This window comes from Epinephelus fuscoguttatus, linkage group LG21 (genome assembly GCF_011397635.1).
Source record: "Epinephelus fuscoguttatus linkage group LG21, E.fuscoguttatus.final_Chr_v1".
In the NCBI taxonomy this organism is placed as follows: Eukaryota; Metazoa; Chordata; class Actinopteri; order Perciformes; family Serranidae; genus Epinephelus; species Epinephelus fuscoguttatus.
Window position 1 is genome coordinate 4669074 of NC_064772.1, and position 13394 is coordinate 4682467.

General features: G+C 39.1%; 1 protein-coding gene across 1 annotated transcript in view; it reads right to left on the bottom strand.

The window, feature by feature from the left end:
- The window catches only part of dnah5l (dynein, axonemal, heavy chain 5 like), a 206928-nt gene that overhangs the window by 80143 nt on the left and 113391 nt on the right, over window positions 1-13394 (bottom strand). Inside the window, exons 63-68 of the mRNA XM_049565752.1 lie at window positions 7533-7598; window positions 4778-4918; window positions 2594-2725; window positions 2263-2373; window positions 1753-1907; window positions 1523-1644 (exon numbers count right to left, since the gene is read on the bottom strand). Of these exons, the coding sequence (XP_049421709.1) occupies window positions 1523-1644; window positions 1753-1907; window positions 2263-2373; window positions 2594-2725; window positions 4778-4918; window positions 7533-7598 (727 nt within the window). The remainder of the gene's footprint in view (window positions 1-1522; window positions 1645-1752; window positions 1908-2262; window positions 2374-2593; window positions 2726-4777; window positions 4919-7532; window positions 7599-13394) is intronic.

Genomic DNA, 13394 nt, shown 5'->3' on the forward strand with positions numbered 1-13394 from the left:
ATGTCTGTGTTCATTATTCTTTCTAAACTTCAGTCAGTATTGTGATGTCGGGAATATGATTTATTTTATTGACATTCTTATTTTGTTTCCAGAGAGATATGTGATGTAAGTGTAAGTATAAGTGTTTATATTGTGACTTTGCTGTTTTAATATTACTGTTGCTGCTCTAGAAACAACAATACGTCATAAAATATTCAGTTTTATTCCTGTTGTGAATTTGGTCTTTTAAAAAAAATATTCCTTGTAAATGTTACACTATTAGTTCTCTGAGACTCTCTTTCACATACTGGCAAAAACTGATTGTAACTGAAAAATCTCCAGTCGAATTGATCGAAATGGAATCGATTCAGGAAATCAGTGGCAGTACCCAGCCCTAGCGCGTGCGTGCACACACACACACACACACACACACACACACACACACACACACACACACACACACACACAGGTGATCGCACTTCCACAAGCAGACAAAGAGAGCGCGTCGGAAGATATGTTGCATCTGAAAAGCAGGCAAAAATATCTGCGTCCCAGTTTAGTTCAATGTACAGTTCAAATAATTGTTCAGTTGTTACACTGACTGTACTGACTGCTGTCATTGAAAGATGCACATGATCACCATGATCCCTTTAAGTGTTTGTCTTTGTCATAACAACTTGACATTAACAAGAAATGCACCTCTTTTTGTGTTTATGACAAGTTGACATGATTATTATTGTCAAAGACATCTTCTGGTAACGTCATCCTGGTTAATGTCAAATGGTCATAATAAGGACATCCCAAACAAATTTAATGCCATGACAAAGACAACTTCTGGTAATGTCACTTTAATTAATGTCAAGTTGTCATAATCAAGACAACCCAAACAATGTCAACTTGTGATAATAAATATATATTTTTGGAATCACACCTGCTGTCTGTTTAATACAGCACAAGAGTGAATGAATAGTCAACCATTGCTGCGTCAAGAACTCCAAAATCCATAAGGCTTTACTATTAATTTTGTTATGGTTATCAATTTAATTATTAATCAAAATTCCAAATTGATAGTTTAGTGAGCTTTATGAGACTGATATCACTAATTGGCTATCACTTTTCCCTTCTTGGGAATGGTGCCCCACAATGTGATTTAATGTTAATTAAGTCACATTATTTAACACAATTAATAATACTTACCAATAATTATTAATTATTTCTGATAGCCAATTTGATATTTTAATTGGAGATCTATTATGAGGTTAGACCACCTTGATGAGGCTTAGATTTTCTACAACTTTTATCTTCCTCTATCATCAGGAGAAGTTTTAGAGAGGTTTTAGTAGTGAAATGTTTAGGCGAGATTTTAAAACTGGCCATTTTAGGTACAATTGTGCTCCATGCTTTCCTCCCGATAGTTGTAAAATTCACTTGATGTCACTTACATGTCACTGTAAGGACTACATCTATCTGAAAACAAATGTTTTGGCTGTATTTTGAAGATTAAAATACAAAAGCAATTGGGCTAAACTGTAAAGTCAGGTACCCAGGAAGGCTTCGTCTTTAATGTCGTTGTCAGTGAAGAGGAACGTGACTCCTTTCCCCTGCTGACCAGCGATGCGATACAGAGTCTTAAGATCCTCCATCAGGTTACTGCTGCTGTACGACCTGCAGGACGCACACACAAACACACACAGAGTGGATGTTAGCCAAGAATAAAACAAAAGCACAGAAACAGGTGTGTGGTGATGATGTGTGTCTCTGTGTGTTTCAGACCTGGTTAGTGTGATCTGAAAGGTTTGGTATCCTGCGATGAACGACGCCAGCCTCGTCAGACTCTGCTTCCCTGAGCCTCCAACCCCGACCAGCAGGGCATTTCCCTGTGGCGTCCGCAGGATCCGCGAGATCCGCATCAGATGGGTCATCGCGTCCTGCCATTGGACAAAAAACAGAGGATTGTTTACCAACAGAAACGCAGAGAGGGCAGACAGACAAATGCATGTTTCACTCCTAAGTTATTAAATGTTTTGCTACTTTGTTTGTTTAAATCTATTTTTTCACATCAGCTCCCATAAGAGTTGTGTATCAGGTCAGTGAATGAGCAAGAAATGAGCCTATCATGGTGCTTCAAATAATTCTTTTTGCGTAGCCGGCTGACTGATAACTCTAGTCATAGTTTTGAATCTGATTTAAAGGGATGATAAGGGTAAAAGAGGTTGCAGTTTGGATGAACCTCCGTGATGGCTGCCTGATGAAGGTGATCAGTTAGACAGAAGTAGTCATTACCTTGAAGAAGACCAGGTCCATGGCTCCGCCCCTCACTGCCTCATTGTACTGCTGCTGGAAAACAGACAGCCGCTCTGCCAAGGCGTCCAGCGACGGGATTGGCTCATACACCTGTCAGTCAAGTCAATTTATACAAAAATTAAACATCAGAGCAACATGAAAAATGATTCATTATAAAAACAAGATCTGTTTTGAATGTTGCTGCAATAATGTGAGGAACACACTAATACTGACTGTGATGACAACTTTAAACGCATAACACAATAACCACAATAAAAGCATTAACACTGGGACATATTTGAATGTAACATGTCCTCTCAGAACTGAGGACCTTTGGAGCTTCCAGCTCGGTGTCTTCAGGTTCATCTCCTGTCGCCTCTGGAGCTTCCCGGAGGAAGTCCACGAAGAAGCTGTCCCACTGAGCGTGCTCAGTCAGAGCTCTCCCATGATCCTTCACTGTGATCTGAGGAGAGACAAAGGTTACATGAAAGCATTTAACAGCTGTGCAGAATGATGTAGTGTGGTACCACGGTGCTACTCTGCATCACAGCTGTGCAGCATGTTGTCCTGCTTTCATTTTTCTTTGAATATGATCTTTCATGATTTGGTTTTGTATAATTTAATTAGTTGTATGCCTCTGCGCAGCAATCAAATTTCTCTTACAGTTTACATTCATGTCTGTGAAAATATGGATGCTTCACACATAGAAGATCTACACAATCAGTAGAGTTTCAAAGTGGACACACAAGATTAGTGCCACCATTTAGTATCTGACCAAATGTCTCCCCTTCTGTTCCTGAGACATGACGTTGAGTAATGGACAGAAAACTGTTTTATGCAGAACATTATGATGTCACAGTGAAGTTGGCATTTGACCTTTGGATATAACATGTCATCAATTCATTATTTTATCCTATTAGACGTTTGTGTTAAGTCTTATTATAATTGGCATATGAATTCTTGAGTTATGGCCAAAACATATTTTGGGAGGTAACAATGATCTTGACCTTTGACAGAGGTCAGAGGGTACGTACGTATGCACATATGTATGGACAACGCAAAAATTTAATGCCTCTGACCATGGCTATCACCAGTGCAGAGGTATAAAAATATCTGAACTGTTTTACAGTGGTTCAGCCCTTCATTATACTACCATTTTATGAGCACAAATTCAATCATACACATTTATGAAACAACCTTTAATGTAACCATTCATGTGAAAAACATAAAATAACTGCTTCAAAAGCCTTTTCACTAAACATAATATCATAATTTCCTCTCTAATACCTTTTTATATTGCTGTGAAAACATCAAGAAATTTCTACTTCACACAGCTGTATTTATTCAAGTTTCTCACCAAAAGGTACATTTTACAAGATTACATTTGAACACGTCACAAGAACATTACAATTAAGGTAAAAATACTCATGTTTACTGAATAGAGTTTGAAAGCATCATAATGTAACTCAGTGCAACCTCTGTCTGCAGTTAATTCCATCCACCTGTTGCTAACAGCTAACAGCTCAGCTAACATTAACTAGCTCTCCTCCTGCTGATTTTGTCCAGGCCCCGAGGAAAGCAGCTCAGCATTGCTTCCAGTTTTTCCCAGTGGCCACTCGTGGTATCTTTTTTCCCCCATAGACCACCATTATAAAAGAGACATCTGTAAAACTGTTGACAGGAGACCTGCAACTGCAAACAAGGTCAATTATGATTTTTTCATTGTGAATTTTGATTCACGGAGGTTTTATATTTGTAGAAATTTATTGGAGCTGAGAAAAACAATTTAAAAATCTGTGATGTCATCACCAAGTAAAATCTATTAGTTGACTGGGAACTTGTGGGCGGAGCCAGTGGTAGAAACACCACTGCACATATTCAGTGGGCCACATACTGCAAAGTAAACCCTGTAGCTCCAGAAATTTTTGGCGGCTGCACCAGGCGAGCAACTCCATTGGAATGAAGAGGCGCCATCATGGAATCTGGTATCTAGTTATTATTATACATCTATGATGTCATCACAGATTTGTTGTCCACAAGTAGCATTATCAGGGAAACAATATAGTCCAATATGGTCCTTCCTCTGACGCGTCGATAGTGAGTTAACTGCGTCCTTTCATCCTGGGAAAGATCTCTGTTCATTCTAAACACATTTTCTATTGTTCATGGAACGACAGGACGCTGTTAGTCTGGAGCAAGGTGAATATCAGCCGATATCGATACTCAGTTGTTATATCTGTGCGTCCCTAATTTTTTTATTTTTGCTTTGAATGTATTGTATTATATTTTAGTACCTGTGTGTATTCTATTTTACTAGGTATGGATATAGAGTATATTAATTATATGTACTTAAATAGTGAGTGTCTTTGACATTGAAAAAATCGTTTTATCTTATTTCACAATAACAATAATTCTGTTGCAGGAGAGTATTTAACGGAATAAAACACACCAGTTGTCAGTGGTTTAAAACCAATATAAAAAGACATTAACACTGCATGCAGCGAACTACACACACCTTCTCCATGATGGAGTTGAAGGTTTGTCTGTCACTGTTGTCGATGAATCGGTCGGCGATCACTCTGTAACATTCATGATGGAAGAGAGCAGAGAGGAGCTCAGAGCTCTGACACACCTCAGTCACCACCGTCAGGATCCCCTGAAAACACAACACAACACACCCTAATGATACAACACACACACTCAGTACGTTTACATGACACTTGACGTAATAGGTCAACCGGAAAGGGGGCGGTATTAACCCGCTGAAACGATGCATATCGCCACCTAGTGTTGAGGAGGAAGACACGTTCCTGTCAGTAATTCGATTTTCTCAGTTGCATGTAACCTGGGACAAGGACAGAAGTCCAATTAGACGCCAAAATCGAATTTTGAGCATAGCTTGATTAAGCTGTGCATGTAAACGTACTGACTGTGACACCTTTTAAATCAATAACACTAAACACAAACTCTAGACACAGCAGATGTTCTATTTATTCTGTCAAGTGAAATAAAAAAATATTGCCATGTAAAAATAAGCAAAACTACTGCATTTAAAACTTTTCCAGGAGTATAAGCAGGATGATGGACAGAAAAGCTACAGCTCAGTCTGACTGCTCCATCAAACTGTAACTGTAGAAAATGTTTCATCTCCACTTTGGTGATTTCCATATTCTTTAGAAGAGCTGAACCAACACTCCTTCCTTTAATATATCACATAACCTACTTTGTCAACATTTGAGGCTGATAAAACTTTGTCAGCATGTATTGTCAGCCAGCTAAATTATAACATTTTAGGGGGTGTTGGTAGCCTAGTGGATAGTGCCAGCGACCCATGTACAGAGGCTGTGCCTTGCTGCAGTGGCCGTGGGTTCGATTCTGCCCTGTGGCCCTTTGCTGCGTGTCACTCCCCACTCTCTCGCTCTCCCCATTTCACATACTGTCCTGTCCATTAAAGGCAAAAAGCCCATAAAAATAATCTTTAAATAAAAAATATTACATTTTAGAGACAACAGTGTTTATTCTGGAGATATCAGGAAATCAGATCCTGGTTCTCCTACAATTTTCTCAAATTTATCAGTGACAAAACTGAGCTCTTTCTCACTGGCACCAAATCCACCCTTTCAAAGATAAACAGTTTCTCTATCTCCTTTGACAACTCCTCAGTTTCTCCCTCCCCCCAGGTTAAGAGTCTGGGTGTCATCCTTGACAGCACCCTATCATTCCAGTCCCACATCAACAATGTCACTCGCTCAGCTTACTGCCATCTATGTAACATCTCACGCCTGCGCCCGTCCCTCACACCCAACAGTACTGCTATCCTGGTCCACACCCTGTCTTGACTACTGTAATTCCCTTCTTTTTGGTTTACCAGACAAGTCCATCCATAAACTGCAACTGGTCAATATCTAATCTTCCCTTTCTTTCAAAGATCCTTGAGAAAGTAGTCGCAGACCAGCTGTGTGATTTTCTTCATGATAATAATTTATTTGAGGAATTTCAGTCAGGATTTAGAGTGCATCATAGCACTGAGACAGCTCTAGTTAAAATTACAAATGATCTTCTCATTGCTTCAGACAAAGGACTCGTCTCTGTACTTGTTTTATTAGATCTTAGTGCGGTATTTGACACAAATGACCATCAAATTCAGCTACAGAGACTGGAACACTTAATTGGCCTAAAAGGTTCTGCACTAAGCTGGTTTAAATCTTATTTATCTGATCGTTTTCAGTTTGTTGATGTTCATAATGAATCATCCTTACGTACCAAAGTTTGTTTTGGAGTTCCGCAAGGTTCTGTGCTCGGACCAATCCTATTTACTCTATATATGCTTCCTTTAGGTAACGTCATTAGAAATCACTCTGTAAATTTCCATTGTTATGCGGATGATACTCAGTTGTATTTATCTATGAAGCCAGAAGAAAGTAATCAATTAACTAAACTTCATAATTGCCTTAAAGACATAAAAACCTGGATGAGCACCAATTTCCTGATGTTAAATTCAGACAAAACTGAAATTATTGTTCTTGGCCCAAGACAACTCAGAGACTCTTTATCTGATGACATAGTTTCTCTAGATGGCATTGCTCTGGCCTCTAGCACTACCGTAAGAAACCTCGGAGTAACATTTGATCAAGATTTGTCTTTTAATTCTCATTTAAAACAATAAATAACACACCGAGCACCTTCTCTCCTTCTCTCCTTCTTGTGCTGCTGCCATGGTCCTACCTGATGCCTCGTGCTGCTGTTATCATATTGTCACATATGTATACTATCAGATATTAATATATCAACATATTGTACCACAATAGCCATAATTATTATTATTATAATATTATTACTTTAATAAATGTTGTTGTAAGCTATTATCATTACCGTCTGTCCTGCATCTCTCTCTGTCTCTGTCTCCGTCTCTCTCTTTGTCTCATTGTGTCATACGGATTACTGTTAATTTATTATGTTGATCTGTTCTGTACGACATCTATTGCACATCTGTCCGTCCTGGAAGAGGGATCCCTCCTCAGTTGCTCTTCCTGAGGTTTCTACCGTTTTTCCCCGTTAAAGGGTTTTTTGGGGGGAGTTTTTCCTTATCCGCTGTGGGTCCTAAGGACAGAGGGATGTCATATGCTGTAAAGCCCTGTGAGGCAAATTGTGATTTGTGATATTGGGCTTTATACATAAAATTGATTGATGATTGATTGACAGAAGAAATACCTTTTGATTTTGTCCTTTCAGAGATAACGCGAAAAGAAAAAGTGATGTGTGTTTTCTACCTGCCAGATTCTGCTGAGGTCTCTCAGGTTGAAGATGTAGTGAAACTTGGCAGGAGACGGTAACATCTGAGGAGGACACAGTGTTTTAGTGATTTGTTTAACTTCTGAAGAAACAGCTACATTCAAACAAATAACAACAAAACAAAATAACAGCACACAAAAGCCAGTGTTATGTCTATAAACATGTTACAGCCTTCCCTATGGTAGCCCAGAGTGGACTTTATTAAACGATAATGTAAACTTGAAAATGAAAATGTAATTGCATTATAAACTGAATACTGTTCACTGTAGAGCAGATTAAATCTTTTAAAATAAAATACACAATGTGATTTCCATTTTCAATTTGTGAGGAAATTGCACTTTAATTTTGTTTTAAATATTGTCTTCATAATGTAATAATAATTATGTATATAATTTAATTATGTACATAATTTAATGTACATTAAATGTAAATAGTCCTGTATTTTAATTATTTATTCTAAAGCTTGCACATCTTTATATGCTATTACAGCTTTTAATTGTTTTATTTTATTCTATCTTAACTACTACTTACTTACTACGACTGAGAGATGTAGATTTCATTGTGCCTGAGTACAATTAAAAAAGTGCAAAAGGCTACAGGAGAAGATGTGTGATTTGGAGGCTCGGTCAAGACAAAATAACATACGTATAATTGGCATCCCAGAAAAGTCAGAGAAAGTGGGTCGGATTCATATTGGACTTAAACATGTAAAGTTCTGCGTCACTTAAAGGGAAATTTCGGTTTATTTCAACCCGTCTCCTATCGTCCTAAATTTGTTTCAAGTCACTAGTGACATAGAAATAATAGTTAGCATGTTAGCCGTTAGCCTAGATACAGGTACAGCCGTTAGACTAGATACAGCTAGATACAGCCGCCCTTATTTATGTATGCTGTGCCCCAATGCCCACAGAAGAGGAATACCTCTGTTGCAAGGAACGGGACCGGTTGCAGACTTAGCTGAATGGTAAACAACAAACATGGCAGCACACCGGTAAGGTAAGACAACACGTTTACATGTCATTTTCTATATGTTCTCTGACATTTATCCTAACGATATGAGGCGGTCTTTGTGGAGAAAAAGCTTGTTTAGTGGACTAAATTTACACTTGAAGGTTGCCCGTTCACTTATGTTTTAACAGGTCTGACGCTACTATGCACCCCGGCTGTATCCAGGCTAACGGCTAACATGCTATCTATTATTTCTATGTCACTAGTGACTTGAAACAAATTTAGGACGATAGGAGATGGGTTGACATCAACCGAAATTTCCCTTTAAAACTGTTGAAATATGTGGGGAAAAAAATCACTATTGGACGAAGGGGGAGAGTGGGACAGATCCGTGCGGGTTAAACGGGACAAGGAATAACAACGTCGCAGCGGTTGTGAGTAGATAGACGTGAACGTAAATGTTGTCATTTTCGCCCTTTGAAGGGTGTGGGGAGGGAGGAAGAGATAGGAGGGGAGAGGTGGGTGAAGGGGAGGGAGGAGAAATTGTGAAGTTTTTCCCTGTTAAAGGGGTTTTTTTGGGGAGCTTTTCCTTATCCGCTGCGAGGGTCATAAGGACAGAGGGATGTCGTATGCTGTAAAGCCCTGTGAGGCAAATTGTGATTTGTGATATTGGGCTTTATAAATAAAATTGACTGATTGATTGAATTGAAGTTCTTGTTAATGTTTAGGTTCTTTATTGAGGGGGTTCAGGCAATATGTTTCTTTACAGATGTTCTTATGAGGTTTAACTTTATCAGAGAGCTTTTGGATATCACAGACTATACTGCAGTTGATACAGATGTTATTAAATGAGTGATATAAGCAAAGCACGCAGGGACGGCACAATACGTTTGCTCAGCTGGAATGTACACGGATTGAATAATCCAGTTAAAAGACATAAAGTTTTTACTCATGTCAAGCAATAACAAACTTGCATCCTTTTCTTACAAGAGACCCATGTTAAACATTCGGCAAAAGCACTCATAAAACCAGTGTGGGCGGCCCAAATTTATCAATCAAATTTCACAACAAAGACGAGGGGAGTGGCCATTATCATCAGGAAACACTTTCCATTTATTCATAAACAAACTATATCGGACATAAATGGCAGATACATAATCGTTATTGGGGAAATAAATTCGGTTGATGTCACCTTGATTAATTTATATGGCCTGAATTATGACGATCCTTTGTTTTTTAAAAAAGTAATGGACATAATTCCTGACCCTAGTCTGTCTAAATTAATTATAGGTGGGGACTTTAATTGTGTCCTGAATATGTATCCAAGAAATACATATTCAAGTCGCACTAAATCCACAGCAATCTTAATTACCTGAAGAATTTTAATTTGGCTGATGCATGGAGAAGCCTACATCCACTAGATAAATGACACTCATTCTACTCAACAGTACACAAATCATACTCTAGAACAGATTTATTTGTCACTGACTCCAGATTACTGCAGATGGTAAAAGCGGTTGAATACCATAACAGACTGATATCTGATCATTCTCCTTTATCATTAGATCTTAATTTAAGAGTAGACAAGGGCACATACAGTTGGCGATTTGATGATTCATTACTGAATGATTCATTTTGCACATATATTAAAGAAAAAATGTCACTCTTTTTTACAGAAAAAGATATAGGTAATGTGATAGAATCAGTTTTATGGGAATCATTCAAAGCTGTCATTAGAGGAGATATAATATCCTTTCAAATTAAGAAAGATAAAGAAGAAAAGGAAGATTAACTGAAATTGAACGTTTAATTACAGATTTGGAGATAGACTATAAGTCAAAACTAAATTCAGAAACACCGAAAAAAAATATTTCACTTAAAAGTGAATATAACTCAAAGACAATCAGAGTAATTAATCAGGTCAAGCAAAAGCATTTTGAATTGACAGACAAACTCCACAAACTACTTGCCCGGCAACTTAGAAACTTACAGGCGACACAGGCCATACGTAGGATCCAATCTAAAAACAGTACTATTTTAACCAAGGCCAAGGCATTAAATAATCGTTCTGTCGAATTTTACAACGACGTTTACGAATCGAAAGGAGAGATAGAAACTGCTGCATTAAATCAGTTTTTTAACAAACGCTGGGCTTCCTAAGCTAAGTGAGGAGGCTAGGGATTTACTGGAAGGGGATATCAAATTGGAAGAGATAAACGAGGTGATCAATCAGTTGCCTAATAACAAATGTGCAGGACCAGATGGTTTTAGTGCTGAATTTTACAAGGCATTTCGGTTCACACTCAGTCCGATAATGCTTGGCATGATCAAACATTCCAGACTCCGAGCAGAACTTCCACCAACGTTGTACAAGACAAATATAGTTTTAATACCAGAACCGGGGAGGGATAAGCTGGAGGTTGGCTCTTATCGTCCAGTGTCTCTTATTCCCATTTAGACTAAAATAATGAGCAAGGCCATACCAAATAGACTTAAAAAACATTAGGTTCAATCATACACAAGGATCAAACTGGATTCATGCCAAACAGACACATACAATCCAATTTAAGACGACTTTTCAATATCATATACGAAATAGGACACAGAGGCATGTCTGATCTCGCTTGATGCGCAAAGAGCGTTCGACCAAATTGAGTGGCCATATATGTTTAGCAACCCTTAACAAATTTGGATTTGGGGATAAGTTCTTGAAATGGGGTGGGGTGTCCCCTGTCCCCTTATTTATTTGCACTAGCCATGGAACCACTTGCCATCAGCATCCGGCAAAGTACTGGAATAGCTCCCATCATTACAGAGGGTTGACAACAACACATTTTGCTCTATGCAGACAAACCAGAGGCCTCAGTTCCCCCTCTATTAGATCCTCTGGAAACCTTTGGTGTTTTCTCCGGGCTCACAATAAACTGGAGTAAAAGTGAACTTATGCCACTTACTACCAACATAGACCAACATTTCCTAGATACAGTCCAAATTAAAGTAGCCTACAACTACATTAATAAGCTGATGGCACACTAAAATGTAAGTGAACTGACAACAAATAGGCTAGTAACAGGGACGCTTGTGGATATAAACTTTTCTTCGTAACAATGGCAGACAAATGCTGACCACCGCTTCCACCTCCAACCGCTCCAACAGGGAAATCAGTTGGCAAAAGAAAGAATATAGCAGAAAAAGCTAACACTAAGAGAGAACTCGATGCTGTTTAGGCAAAGATCAATAGTCAACAGTATATGCTATAGGTAAGTGATATACATGATCTGAAAGCTGGATCTGAAGAAGATTAATTTGAGATGCAGCTCAGCACTATGTGTCAAGATTTTAGTTTATAGTCATAAATCTGTACTAAACATTGTGTTTTGGTAAGGCACCTGTTCAGATTTTTTTTATTATTAAAATTAGGAACTCATTTCTTTACAGATATGGTGCCACATTTAATCATTTTACAGCCTTAAAGGCTCTATCACCTTTTGTCTTTAATCTTGTGTGAGGGACAGTAAGTAGGTGGCCTTCAGCGGACCGCAGTGACCTGACAGGACAGTGAAAGGACACCAGATCCGTCAAGTATGCAGGTGCTTGACCATGGAGGGCTCTGTAAGTGATGGTTAGAATCTTGTGCTGGATCCTGAAATTAACAGGGAGCCAGTTCAAGGATGCCAGGACTGGAGTGATGTGAGTAAACTTATGAGATCTGGACAGAAGCCTGGCGTCAGCGTTCTGGACCAGCTGGAGGCGGTCTAATGAAGTTTTATTTAGACAGGTGAAAAGAGAATTGCAGTAATCCAGACGTGAGGAAATAAAAGCATGAATGATCATTTCTAGCTCGGAATAAGTTAACATGGATCTGAGTTTGGAAATGTTTTTGAGGTGGAAAAAGCAGGAGCGAGTGACAGTTTTGATGTGGTCGTTGAAGAGCATGGCCTGATCAAATGTGCGCCCCAAGGTTTCTCAACTTGGGGCGCACATTTGCACTGAGGGACCCTAAGCAGCTGGCCACTTTAGATGCTGAGGAGTCAGGTGCAATAATTAAAATCTCAGTTTTAGCTGCGTTCAACTGAAGGGAGTTAGAAGACATCCAGTCCTTAATTACATTCATACAATTGTACAGTGAGTCAATTCCATCGGTCCTATCAGGGTTAAAAGAAAAATATAACTGGAGGTCATCTGCATACATATGGTATGAGATACCTTCAAAATTGCTGATGACATCTCTGAGAGGGAGCATGTATAGTGTAAAGAGGATAGGCCCAAGCACTGAACCTTGGGGCACCCCACAAGAAAGGGGGGCAAACTCTGATTTATGAGGGCCAACAGCCACAGAAAAGGATCGATCAGACAGATAGGATTTAAAACAAATGAGAGACAGGGTAGGAATCCCAGGGACCGCCGTCCCTGAGATTCCTACCCTGTCCCTCAGCCTGTCTAAAAGGATGTGGTGATCAACAGTGTCAAAGGCTGCACTGAGATCAAGCAGAACCAGGATAGTGGATTTACCGGCATCGGACGCCATCATGGTGTCATTGGAGACCCTGAGAAGAGCAGTTTCTGTGGAATGTAACTGACGATAACCAGACTGAAATTTATCTAAGATATTGTAACTGTTCAACGCTGTCACTAACTGGTTTGCAACTACTTTTTCTAGAATCTTAGATACAAAGGGCAACTTGGAAACGGGCCGGTAGTTACTAAGAACATCGGGGTCCAGATTGGGCTTTTTGAGAAGTGGCTGAACAACCGCTTGCTTGAAATGGGACGGGACACGACCAGAAACCAGTGAGCTATTGATTATGGAGAGCAGAGATGGACCAATAGTGCTGAAAACATTTTTCAGCAAAGTTGTGGGCAGGATATCCAGTGGACTAGAAGAGATCTTC